General features: G+C 37.7%; 1 protein-coding gene across 3 annotated transcripts in view; it reads right to left on the bottom strand.

Moving 5' to 3' along the window:
* Positions 1–2,978: 2,978 nt before the first annotated feature.
* Positions 2,979–13,181, bottom strand: part of LOC117426595 (fidgetin-like) — a 51,725-nt gene continuing 41,522 nt past the window's right edge. For all 3 annotated transcript variants that reach the window (XM_034044333.3, XM_059033737.1, XM_059033738.1), the window contains exon 2: positions 2,979–5,722. In XM_034044333.3, coding sequence (XP_033900224.3) covers positions 3,489–5,714 — 2,226 coding nt within the window. In that variant the 5' untranslated portion in view covers positions 5,715–5,722 and the 3' untranslated portion in view covers positions 2,979–3,488. The remainder of the gene's footprint in view (positions 5,723–13,181) is intronic.

The raw sequence follows: 13,181 nt of genomic DNA, 5'->3' as shown, positions 1-13,181 counted from the left end.
TAATAATAAAAAAAAAAAAACTAAAATACATTCAAAAGCAAGACTTTTCTTCTCATGCAGTTGCAGACTGTGACTAGTGGCATACAATGCTCCTGTTCAGAGACATTGCCAAACATCAATCAACTGTCATGAAAAGACCTGCACATAAAGCATTAAAAGATAAAAAGACTATGAGGGAGGTGAGGAAAATGCCACACATGCCAGCTAACAGTCTTTCCAGAAGGAAGACTCCACAGAATGTGTGTCAGTGAAATATATATGTATGTGTACGTGTCTGTGTGTAAGAGAATGGAGGGGCCTTAAACTCACTCCATGGTAAAATACAGTTTAAAAGAAAACAATTCTGCAAGTTAGCATACCAAAGAGTATCTGACGTTTAGCAATCCTCAAACAATCTGCTTTCAGAGAGAACTGTAATAAACTGAGGTAGAACAGAAAGCAGGGATCATATACCATCCTTCGGCATCATTATATTTATGACAAATGACAGCAGCAGAGTGGAATCACATTGTTTAAAAAGAGCAAGAGCATTTTTTGTACCCCCCCCCCCCCCCCCAAGAAGAAGATACTGTACTTAGAACTGGCTACTGAAAGTGTCTGCCTATGTTTTTATTCTCATGTTTGACCTCTACACATCCCTCTTCACTTCCCTAATCAAGTGACCTAGAAGCTACAACAGTAACCACCAACATTAAAATGATCAACAATTACATTCTGTTTTTGTTTGGTTATTTTTTTTTTCTTTTTCACTTATGACATGTTTTACCCTCCATGTACTGTGGATAAAGGCAACTACAGAACATGTGATTCCCTTCATCCGGAGTACATTGCTGCTCATAATAGGATGGAAAAAATGGGCTTCAAAAATTGATTTACACACTATATTGAGACATTTGTCATTTAACACTAGCAAAAAACTAAACAAAAAAACCCCAAAAAACATATAAAACTGACACTGTCCCATCACTTCAGAATATATCTTCATACATTCATAGTCATCTCCTTGCCATTTTTCAGGTGTTGAGGTAAACATACATTTTATATAAAGTAAAACAGAAGCCTAGCCTAGCCTAGAACTCTCAGCAGTACATAGTGCTTTCAACACATTCCTTTGAGGTACTGTACAAATCACAATCACTTTCCTGAGTTTTTGCAGACAGAACATTAAAAGAAATGAACTATGGAATTTAAGGTCCAGATTACCAATACCCTATTTTTTCATTATCGTTATATATACAGCGCCTTGCAAAAGTATTCAGACCCCTGACCAATTCTCTCATATTACTGAATTACAAATGGTACATTGAAATTTCGTTCTGTTTGATATTTTATTTTAAAACACTGAAACTCAAAATCAGTTATTGTAAGGTGACATTGGTTTTATTTTGGGAAATATTTTTAATAAAAAACTGAAATATCTTGCTTGCATAAGTATTCAACCCCTGTGCTGTGGAAGCTCCCAGTTTACACCGATGAAAGAAACTGCCCTAACGAGGACACAATTACCTTACCATTGGCCTCCACCTGTGAACCATTAAAGTTGCTGTCACATTTTCTGGATAAAAACCCCACTGTTGAAGGATCATTGGTCAGGCTGTGAATCTGAAGGAAAATGAAGACCAAACAGCATTTTACAGAAGTTAGAGATAAAGTAATACAAATGCATAGATTAGGGAAAGGGTACAAAATAATATCCAAGTGTTTGGATATCCCAGTGAGCACAGTTGGATCAATAATCAGGAAGTGGAAGCTGCATCACACCACCCAGGCACTGCCAAGAAAAGGCTGTCCCTCAAAACTCAGCGCTCAAACAAGAAGGAGACTTGTGAGAGAAGCCACAGAGAGGCCAACAATCACTTTGAAGGAGCTACAGAGTTCAGTGGCTGGGAGTGGAGTAATGGTGCACCAGTAAACCATATCAAGAGCTCTGCATAACACTGGCCTGTATGGGAAGGTGGCAAGAAAGAAGCCCTTACTCAAAAAGTACCATCTGAAAGCACGTCTGGAGTTTGCCAGAAAGCATGAGAGTGACCCAGCTGCGATGTGGGAAAAGGTTTTGTGGTCAGATGAGACCAAGATAGAGCTTTTTGGCCAAAACTCAAAGCGCTATGTGTGGCGCAAACCTAACACTGCCCATGCTTCAAGACACACCATCCCTACAGTGAAGTATGGTGGTGGCAGCATCATGCTGTGGTGATGCTTCTCATCAGCAGGGACTGGGCATCTTGTTAAAATTGAAGGAAGAATGGATGGAGCAAAATACAGGGAAATACTGCAAGAGAACCTGCTTCAGTCCGCTAAAAAAATGAAGCTTGGGAGGAAATTCACCTTTCAGCAGGACAATGATCCCAAGCACAAGGCCAAAGCAACATTGGAGTGGCTCAAGAGCAAAAAGGTGAATGTCCTACAGTGGCCCAGTCAAAGTCCTGATCTCAATCTAACTGAGAATCTGTGGCACTATTTGAAAATTGCGGTCCACAAGCGTCGACCAACCAACCTGAACAACCTGGAGCAAATCTGCCAAGAAGAATGGGCCAAAATCACTCCGACAATGTGTGCAAAGCTGGTACATACTTACCCCAAAAGACTTAAAGCAGTTATTGCAGCGAAAGGTGGCTCTACCAAATATTAATGTGCGGGGGTTGAATACTTATGCAAGCAAGATATTTCAGTTTTTTATTTTTCTTAAAAATATTTCCCAACATAAAACCAATGTCACCTTACAATAATTGATTTTGAGTTTCAGTGGTTTTAAAATAAAATATCAAACGGAACAAAATTTCAGCATACCATTTGTAATTCAGTAATATGAGAGAATTGGTCAGGGGTCTGAATACTTTTGCAAGGCACTATATATATATATATGTATATATATATATATATATGTATATATATATATATATATATATATATATATATATATATATATATATATATATATATATATATATATATATATATATATATATATTTTTTAAGTTCTCAGCTGATACTGCAGAACAGGCATGATTGAGGAATACTGTTGCTCTCATAATGGCAAAAATTCTGACATACTGTCCCCTATTACAACAGCTTATCTCTCTTGTTTAGTCCCATGTTTGAAGTTAAAGCTCTTTATATTAGCACATGCCACCAATGTAGATTGTGAGGCAAACAAAAAATAAAGCACCACTTCAGGCACTTAATAGCAACTAAATCTCAAGAACAGCAGAATGATATAAACACACACAGGGTTTGTGTCCCCTTGAAGTCAACCCACTTGCACCTCTGTAAGCGATGCCTGGCTTCAACAGAATCAAGCATCAACATAAGCTTTCCAAACGTGTTGCTTACAGATCAACAGCTCTTGTTTAATGCTTCTCCTTGCAGTCTATTCTGATGCATTAAGGTGCCAGGGTCACCATTGTCCTTCCAGCCCCTTTCCAGCTGTATCGTTACTGCAAAACCTCTGTGGCAGGTTTGTTTGGCTAGATTTGCTTGATCTCTTTTCATTGGCTACAACCAAACATTTTGTTCCACTCAATGTACATGTCAAGTTCTTTCTGTGATGTGCTAGGCTGAATCTTGCAAAACATGTTTTCAAAGTCTTGGTAAGTTACTGGCCTCAACTGGCTAGGCATAATGGCTGAAAGGTCAGTGCCCTGCATGGCATGGAGAGGGCCTACCGCTGCTTCGTGACACAACCGAGCAACATCGAGTCCAGAGAGGCCCTCCGTTCGCTGAACAAGCAGTGCAATCTCTTTGTCGTTGAGGCAATAGTTGTGCTGTGAGAGCAGCTGAATGATTATCTGGTGCCTTGCTGTGCTGTCTGGTAATGGGATGAGAAGTCGTTTCATGAAATATCTTCTCACCGATTCATCTATTTCCTCGGGTTTACTTGTGGAACAGATGATCACAATTTGGTCCTCAGAAGAGGTTAGAACACTGTCTAACTGCATGAGGAACTCAGTTTTAATTCTGTTCACTGGGCTTTCGTCACTCAACTGTGACGAAAGCAGCATGTCAACTTCGCTGATGAAAATCACAGAAGGTTGACGACATCGTGCTACAAGAAAAGAGGCATGAACAATCTTCTCACCTTCTCCTAACCATTTCGTTACCAGGGCTGAGCCACTGATCCGAAAAAAAGCAGCACCCAATTGACTGGCTATGCATCTGCCCAATAACGTTTTGCCCGTTCCCTGAGGTCCAAATAAAAGAATGCTCCGAGGTAAAGCAGCGAGTCCACTAAAAACATCAGGCCTCAGCATAGGCCACAAAACCTCCTCTTTTACAATGGCCTTGGGCAGATCCAGTCCAGCAATGTCATTCCAGTCCACAGGCGGTCCCTGGTTGATGATCTCATTGGTCACAAGTTCAACAAGGTGTGGGTCGGTGTTCTTCAGTTGCTCATCTGCAGAGCGGGTGGATGAGGTAGCTGTGCGGATTCCCAGTCCTTGCATTGGGTGGGAAAGATGCTGTCTGTGCTCATCGCTATGCTCACTCATTGATGCAAATTTTCCAAACTGCTCACTCGACCGCGACCCTCCCAAGGAGTTTTTCGCAGAATTATAGGATGGAGGGGTTAGCGCCCTGCTAGACTGGCTGCTAAATTTTCGTTGCTGATCTGAGGACATCAGCTGCTTTGTAGGCTTAAATGCTAAAGATGACGTGTCAGCACCTCTGTCAAATCCATTCCCCCTGCTTGTGTTTGAAATGCTGTTGTCGGGCATTCTGTACAAAGGGCTTTGAGTTGAGCGCTGTTGGCTGTAGTTGAAATTTCCATAACCGGAGTCCATTTCTCCTTGCGCTGTCATATAAAAAGCTTTTCTTTTCAGAGAATTTGCTGAACTGCTGTTTAGAGGTGTCGGTGCAATTGGCCCAAGACTGTGGGTCTGATAGGTGTAACCTGGAACAGTGGGAGGAGGAAGGGGAGTTGGGGCAGGGATACCCGATGGCAGGTAAGCAGAAGGTGGAGGGGCCCCTCCAGGGCTATAACCAGGGCCAACAGAGGTCTGTGGAGGGTAGCCAGCAGAAGTGTAATTGTAGCTGGAGAGGTTAGGGGAGCCAGTATTGTAACCTGGCACCAGGGTTGGAGGAGGGGGCGGAGGTGGTGGCTGCAAAAGCCCAGAGCTGTGCAAAGGTGATGCAAGTGCAGGTGCTGTCTGGCCACTGTAGTTTGAATGTAGGTAAGAGCCGTTGTAACCTGCAGCATATTCCTGAGGCGGCAATCCAGAATGAAGACTGGCTACAGTGTGGCTTCCGCAGGTGCTGCTGGAATAGCTGGGCTCCGTCAGGTTGCTGGCTACCCCAGGAGAGCTGCCAATGCTGGCAGACACATCTGCTGGAGGCAGGGTGGTTGTCACTCCAGTTTTACTTGCAGTAATAACATCAGGAACACAGTTCATAGAATAAACCCCTTCTGAGTTTAAAGGCGACTGCCAGGAGTCATTATCATTCTTCCTTCCATTTACAAGTCCTGGAGCTACCTCAGAATATGTACTCAGTATGACCCTTTCATTCGGACCTTCTAAGATTCCAGAGTACTTCTCTGCATATTTTTTCAAAAGGTTTGAGGCAGTCAGTGCAGAAATGTCATCATTGGCCCAGGCATATTGATAGGTACGCTGTAAGTGGCCTCTATATGCCTCTGTTTTGTGTGCCGGAGAGCGGGTGGTTGAGGTGATGTCAAAGTGCTGTTCTGCCCACTGTGCATGCTCCTGGGTCCACTGCATCTTTAAGCCTGCAATTTCAATGAAAAAAGACAAAAATAATAATTACACTTTGTGGAAAAACAATAAATGCATTTATATATATATGAGCTACTAAATGTTAAACAATACAATTGTGATAACATCCATGATATATTATTACTAAAATAAATTTTAGTATAAATTTCAGCACATGTAAAAAAAAAAAAAAAACATAAAAAAGGTACAGAAAGATAACATGGAAATGGTTACTGCTTTTTTCTTAAACTAACAGCTCTTCCTTTTTACATGACAGTTTTACTTTTACCCCCCTTTCCAAATATAAAAATATGAGACACAGCTGACAGATCACATCTAGGATACCTCTCTGATTTGGAACCCAACACCTAGTTAGCACAGTATAATGCACCCTGCACAGAACAATATGACACAGACATTGCAGGTCACTCTATAATCCAACTCTCATCTAAAGCGGTCCGAGACAGTTTCAAATCTGCTTCGTGGAGTGCAGCAAAGCAATCTCCCAGGCAGCGCTCTGTCGCTTTCATCACAGAAAACCTACAACTCGGCATGAATTACAACGGGCTCCTTTCTGCCTGCTAATCCTGTTGTCGAGGCTCTGAAAAACAAGCAGTACTTGTGTTTCTGCCTTTTTTTTTATGTAGCCTCCAGGGTACGAAAGGGACAATCCAGTTTAATCCCAAACTCTCTCTATAAATACTGGTAGCTACATATACTGTCATCTAAATCTCTGCACGTGATTATCAGAGTTACACTCCATCATAACGTGTTATTTTTCTTTAAGCCACAAACACACAATGAGAGACCATGTAAAGCTTAAGCGTTATCTTGCCACCTCTTACCTGTACATAGCGCACACATTACTGCTGTTGGTGCAGCTGTATCAACAGGCCCACTTAATCTCTATCATATTACCAAAAGCGATTTTTCACAAGCAGCCCAGTTACCTCTGCCACAGCTTCTGTGATAAAAGAAGCTCCAGCTAAAATGAAGCACCTGTGGCACAGGCTTTCTTCTGTATTACTGCTGCACCCCCCCGCCCCCGCACCCCATTTTAGTATCTTACAACCCAGTCTGGAAATCAAGTGCGGCTGCCATAGCCGCACTAGGCTAAACAACAACAACATACTGTTTGTTTGGTAACAGAGCAGCATGCCGATTCCCATCTGACACCCTCCCCACTGTTTGCAAAACTGCTGCACCAGACACTGGAAGCTAATTAGCAGGATGATGTTGTGCTAATTGTGTTAATTTACAAGGTTTTAGTCAAAGAAAATCATGCTATGGCTGGCACTTTTATCAAGCTTCCAAGTTAATGATTAAGAAATGTAGAACAGGAAAACGTCACTATAAATAATATGAAAATCACATCAGAAAAGCTGATCAATTAATAATACAAGATAAGTTTTTGAAGACATATCACAGCATACTTTGTATTGCAATAATTAAAAAAAAAAAAACTGCCTAGTTTTAATGTCAGACCAAATTAGCTGCAATAAATGATTTTTTTTTTGATTATTTCTTTAACACACACATATCACAAGACAAGAAAACACACCATTGAACAATAGAACCTCTATGTGTTGAAATCCTCTTCTTCACACTACTACTCTTTTGTTAGTTTTAATATTTGACAACAAGACATCAGGTATGATAGTAATTAGACCAAATCAGTTGTCAGAATGCAGTCTTTCCAAATCGTGAATTTATCATTTTTTTCAAGAGAACAATCAAAGCACCGAAGAGTTTAAATACTGTCCGTTCTTTGCTATAATTGCATATCTTGAAGCTGGTGAATTTTTCATATGCAACACTGTGAACAGCTTATACTAGAAGCACTTTCCTTTGTTTAAATGCTAGTGTCTGAGAATAAAATAAATCCTTGGAGCCTAAACTCTGGTAATGGAAGTTATGCGGTTTAATAAAGAATTTAATTTTAAATGGGTATTCAAAAAATACAGCTATTTTGTGTTGGATACAATGGCAAACATATTTCACAGATACAAGTAAACAGCCATTATTGGCACTAATATTTGCAAATTGGTTCAAGGATAAACTAGTTTTCATGAAACTATTTTCATAATAGGTTTTTACTGTTCTGTAGTTAATCAAAATCGTTTTTTCATTGACGAGAGTAAATATATTACTTCATTTACAGAATATTGTAGGTATTAAGACAAAACATGGTAGATTGGGAGAGCACACAACACGTTGTTGAGAATGAACTGATGTATTGAAAACCTGTTCAATACAACCTTAAAATAACAAGTCAGTTTATGTTTTTGCTTTTTGACGCCCCCAGTTACAGAATGGTATTCAGCTTATGCAGACTGGATGAATTCATTTCAAAAGGTTTTGCCATAATATTATCAAAGACAAAAGGTGCGATTTATTTTCTTAAACCTTTACAGTATTTTTAAAAAGATTAAAAATAAAATCAGCATTGGTCTGGTTAAAGGTTACTCAGTCCTGGACCAATACATCCTATTTATTTAATTTAAACACTGCCAAATGATTATTCCTTTTAAATCACACTTTCACATCTGTAAATTACAATACATTTGCAGCAAATTTCTTTTTTTTATTACATCTCATCTGCATAAAGGGCCACTTTGAACAATCACAGAGGCGCTTCTGGCTAAGTGTACTTTAACAGGTACGGTTCAGATCCCTGAATATCAAATGCTTAATGAAATGGAAACAAAAGAAAAAATTAAAATAAAGCACAAGTGAATCAAAATTATTCAGCTGTAGAGAGAAATGCAGCTGAAGAGATCTGTCCCTCTTCTTGTGGCAAGATGGGACACTTCAAACACAGACACAAAGATGGCAGACAGAGAGTGATACTTCTACAATAATAGACTGATGGGTAGAAAAGGGCTTTCTGGGTATATCAAATGTTTATACTGTAGCAGTTTCAAATAATTTAAAAGATTGAGCTGAGCTTATCTAACAAAAAAAAAAAGAGAATGAAAACATAAAATATAATAATAATAATAATAATAATAATAATAATAATAATAATAATAAAGACTTATTAGTTTTGTTTGCATACATTCTGTAAGGGAATTATGTTGTAACAAATGACTAAAGCACAACTTCCACTCCTTTTAAAATTATCTTTACATAATATTTAGTTCATTACATTGGTGGACAAATGTATGTGGTTTTGTGTGAACTATAAAATCAATTATTTCTTCACTGTAAACCCCTCCAGCCCTGTGAAACGCACTGCATCATCTGCTGAAACAGAACCCCCTGCTTGTGTAAAAGAATCCACAAACTAACTCCTCATGTTGTGCTGGTCCTACTCATGGGAGCAAAGTTCAGCTTTCAGCAGAAAAAAAAAGGAGGCATGTCGGCAGAGAGGGGGAGAGAGAGGAAGAGAGACAGAATGAGAGAAGCAGGGATACAAGTGGGGGTTGGGGCAGCTGTAGAAATAATAATAAAAAAAACTGCATTCAGAGAAGCTGTCACCTCCCTCTACACCAAGTCAACCACAGCCCTAATGAACTAGGCTAAATCTCATCCTAGCAGGTCATGCCAAATAACACTACTACAACTAATAATAATAATTTTACTACTGCGACTACTACTAAAAAAAGAGTGTTCAACATTACGATGTAATAAATCATTGTAAGCACTTATTTATTTCTCTATTTTTTTAGCTGAGATTACTCATTCCCATCTGGAATGATTGAACGCCCCATTAGTTCAATATTTCCCCCCATTTGGCTGCAGGGCATTAGCTCAAATTCCAGCGATTAGCACCTCAAAAAGGCCAAAGAAAAGAAGCTTTTTGCGTAAATTTAAATGTTTGGTGGTCAAGCATATACACAATGCTTGAAACCTACAAGAATCTACTGACCATTCTAGTATCTTTTGTCAATGTCAATCCTTAACCACACAAGGTCTGACAATGAAATGGTATTTGCTGCAAAAATTAAATAAACAAATAAAACATGGTAAACCGAAAACAAAATAAAAAATGCTAAAATTGCCTTTTCACACCATATAAAAAGGTAAACCATAATGCTTTAGGTTAACGGCAATAAGATAAATGTTGCTTAGTTAGTTTTTTCTTATTTGTGTAATTTATAACCACTGTCATACCTTTTTGCTTTATTATTTTATTGAGACACATACAGAAGACATGTTTAAACATAAGGTAGACACGGCACTCAGTACTACACAAGTAAAGCAAAATGAACACATTTAATTCAGCTGTCACAGATAATTATTTCCATTTTAAAAAGAGCAAGATATTCTATTTCGCTGCCACTGATGTACTTTTATAAAAACATATTCTCACTGTCAAAAGCATGCATTTTTTCCCTCCAAGTCGTTCAAGTCATTACACCTGTCCAATAGAAAAGATGTCAAAGACTTTTTTTTTTTTTTTTAAGCATTGCAATGAAAAGAAATGCAAAAGCAGCACAGCTTATTTCGATAGTAGCTGTCATGTTCTAGGAGCAACTTATCTGGATAACAGTTAAACACAGCAATTTCACCGACAAGCTCACTGCTATATTTTGATAATGTATTTAATTAGATCCAAGGTTTTGTTTATGTTGAGTGTTGCCTACACAGATTAACAGCGTCATATTTTTTAATTACATTGCAATTCAATATGTATCAATGCATTAATAGTCAATGAAATTAATTTGAAAAATATAAACAATATATGTTTTAATGAAACAAACTTTATTAAACACAAAGGAATTGCTTCACATTGTGTTAATTAACAAGAATGTAAACCAAGACAGTTGTAGTCTGGTTGCTGTGTCAAGACAGAGCAACATGTGACTCCTGACCAAAAATAAATAAAAAGAAAGCAGCTCACTCAATGCTAAGTCAATTCTGAGAGCAACAATTTGAAGAACTTAAGCTTTATCAACTAACAGTTCACTATCAAAAGCACTGTATTCATTTGTATTTCATTTAATTTCTGTTACTGCAATCATCACAAAAGAAGAAAGAGAAACACAGAGCTGACCTTTTCGGGAACTATTAATCTCGGTAGCCTTTGCTGTTTTTAAGCAAACATGACTGTGCCTCCGCTCTGTCCATCCAATTTCCCAGTGCGTAAATTGGACTGCCGCTTGCACAATTCTCTATTCATTACTGTGCTGCTGAAAGGAAGCACAGAGGTGGCTGTTTTTTTTTTTGTGTGTGTGTGTGTGCAATGCCTTCGAGCAGCATTCCCAAGCATCAAGGCAAAGATTTTTTTTTTCAGCAAGTTGAGCTGTCGTAATTGAAATGTGCTCTAATCAGACTCATTACTGTTTTCAGCAATTTGCGCCACCAAAGACGCTTATTAGGTACTGTAACTGTGTTTAATAAACCGCTCTTTAGAAAAATAACGGTAATGAGCTCTTAATAGTCAATCTTCAGCATGAAAGTGTGTCTAGTGCTGTGCAGACTGCTACATTTAGTAATGTAATAATTAAGACCCAGAAATGAGTTTAGATCATCAGTGGCTTTATCATCTAATCTGCAGACGTTTTCTGCCTCAAATACCCATCAAAATATATTATATTAAATAAAAAAAAGATAATTGCCATGCAACTATTTAAGCACATATGTATAGTATGTATGTGTATTATATATATATATATATATATATATATATATATATATATATATATATATATATATATATATATATATATATATATATATATATTATATTACACACACACACACACACACACACACATTGTTTGTAATAACATTTTTTAAACATATACTGTATATTAATATTTAGTTTGTATATTATATTGTAGCTTTTAAATAGCTATCGGTTCAATAGCTAGGAAAACAATATGCTTTACATTGTGAAACATAGTTTCATGTTCAGAAAAGGAAAACGTATTAAAGATCTTTAATAATATGAGCAGGAATATGAGTCTTTCTGTTTTTCTGAAAACAGTACATTTTGGAAGGTATGCTTTATATTAGGCCAAAGCCAATTCGTACAAAAATCATCACAGCATTTAGGTCAGAACGAATCTTGAAGGCCAGATGTAGAAACAGGCCAAACAGGCTACACCGTTTAACCTCTAATTTGGTCTTGCACATATAACCCAAGTCAGCATCATTCCACTCTCCCAGGCTATTCCTAACTTAGATTTAACCGAGACAGTGTCAACATATATCGGATGTTGTGTAATTTATATATATTTTTTAAAACAATTACAATATTCAACACAATTCTATTGTTTCAAAGTATGAGCAGTATGATTTTGCATTTTGATCCACAAGATTTATAGATCACTTGATTTTCAAGATGTGGTATACGAAGCATAATCAACAAGTACAGAGAAACATCATCTGTAATTGACAAACCCAGGACTGAAAGACCCAAAAAGCTGTCTAACAAGCAATACTTGAAGATAATATCCTTAAGGAATAGAAAAAAGACAAGCGTTGAATTGACAACAGAACTGGCAGAAGGCACAGGTGTCGTTGTCCATCCATCAACAGTCCAAAGCACCTTTGACCATTGTTCCATAGTCCAATTTCTGTTTTCTTGTGCATAGTCTTTTAGTCTTGTTCCCCTTTCTTACTGCAACACATCCTTTAAGTCCTGATTTCAAGAGTGACCTTCGTACGGTTGATTTGAGCTCCACTCAGATAATACCACAGTAGTAACTGGACAGAGGACTATTCAATCATTTAAATATTAATAACTGGAATTTCTTCAAATTCATACAAATTCCTTTTTGAGACTGAGACACTCCACGGGCCCAAGGTTCAAAATGAACCTACACTCTACAGTGTTTATTGGAATTCAGCCAGTTGCATACAATCATATTAATACTTGCAGGTCTGTCTGTAACAAAACAAGATGGCATCTAAGGCAATGGCAATCACACTGTGGTTGATTGTAGCCATTTATTTTTTATTAAATAAAAGCTCATGTCAGGCTGCAGTGTGGTGTTATCTCCACCCCAGCTTGAAGTTACATTTGATTTACTCTATAGACTCTGCTTGGAAAGTAACTCCTTGCTGCTATTAATGAAGGCATTTGTTTTGAACAAAGAAATCAATTACCAAACAAATAAACAAATTTGTTTGAAGGCTCCGACAGAAACAATAAGCAAAAAATCTCAGGTGACTATTTTTACACATAAAGGAATGGCAGATGGTGAAGGCATACAGCATTACATGAAGGTGGTGAACTAAATGTCATTTTTTATTTATATTTTTACAAAGCTAGCATACCATGTTTTCTGTACGATATTGAGCGCACAAAATGTATAGTGCTGGTATCTTTTAACATGTTTGTATTGGCATTTTATCCTCAAACACCTTTTAAAAAGGTGTTGTGTCCCATGTGGGTTTCAAAAATAGTTTTTAATTAAGAAGTCTGCTATCTAATAAGTGTCTGTTGAAAGTATCAACTATAGGTGTTTATCAAATGTTATCATCATAACAGAAACACCATGTGGTAATTTCAGTTTCATT

This window comes from Acipenser ruthenus, chromosome 11 (genome assembly GCF_902713425.1).
Source record: "Acipenser ruthenus chromosome 11, fAciRut3.2 maternal haplotype, whole genome shotgun sequence".
NCBI classification, from domain to species: Eukaryota; Metazoa; Chordata; class Actinopteri; order Acipenseriformes; family Acipenseridae; genus Acipenser; species Acipenser ruthenus.
This window is presented reverse-complemented; position numbering and strand designations above follow the sequence as displayed.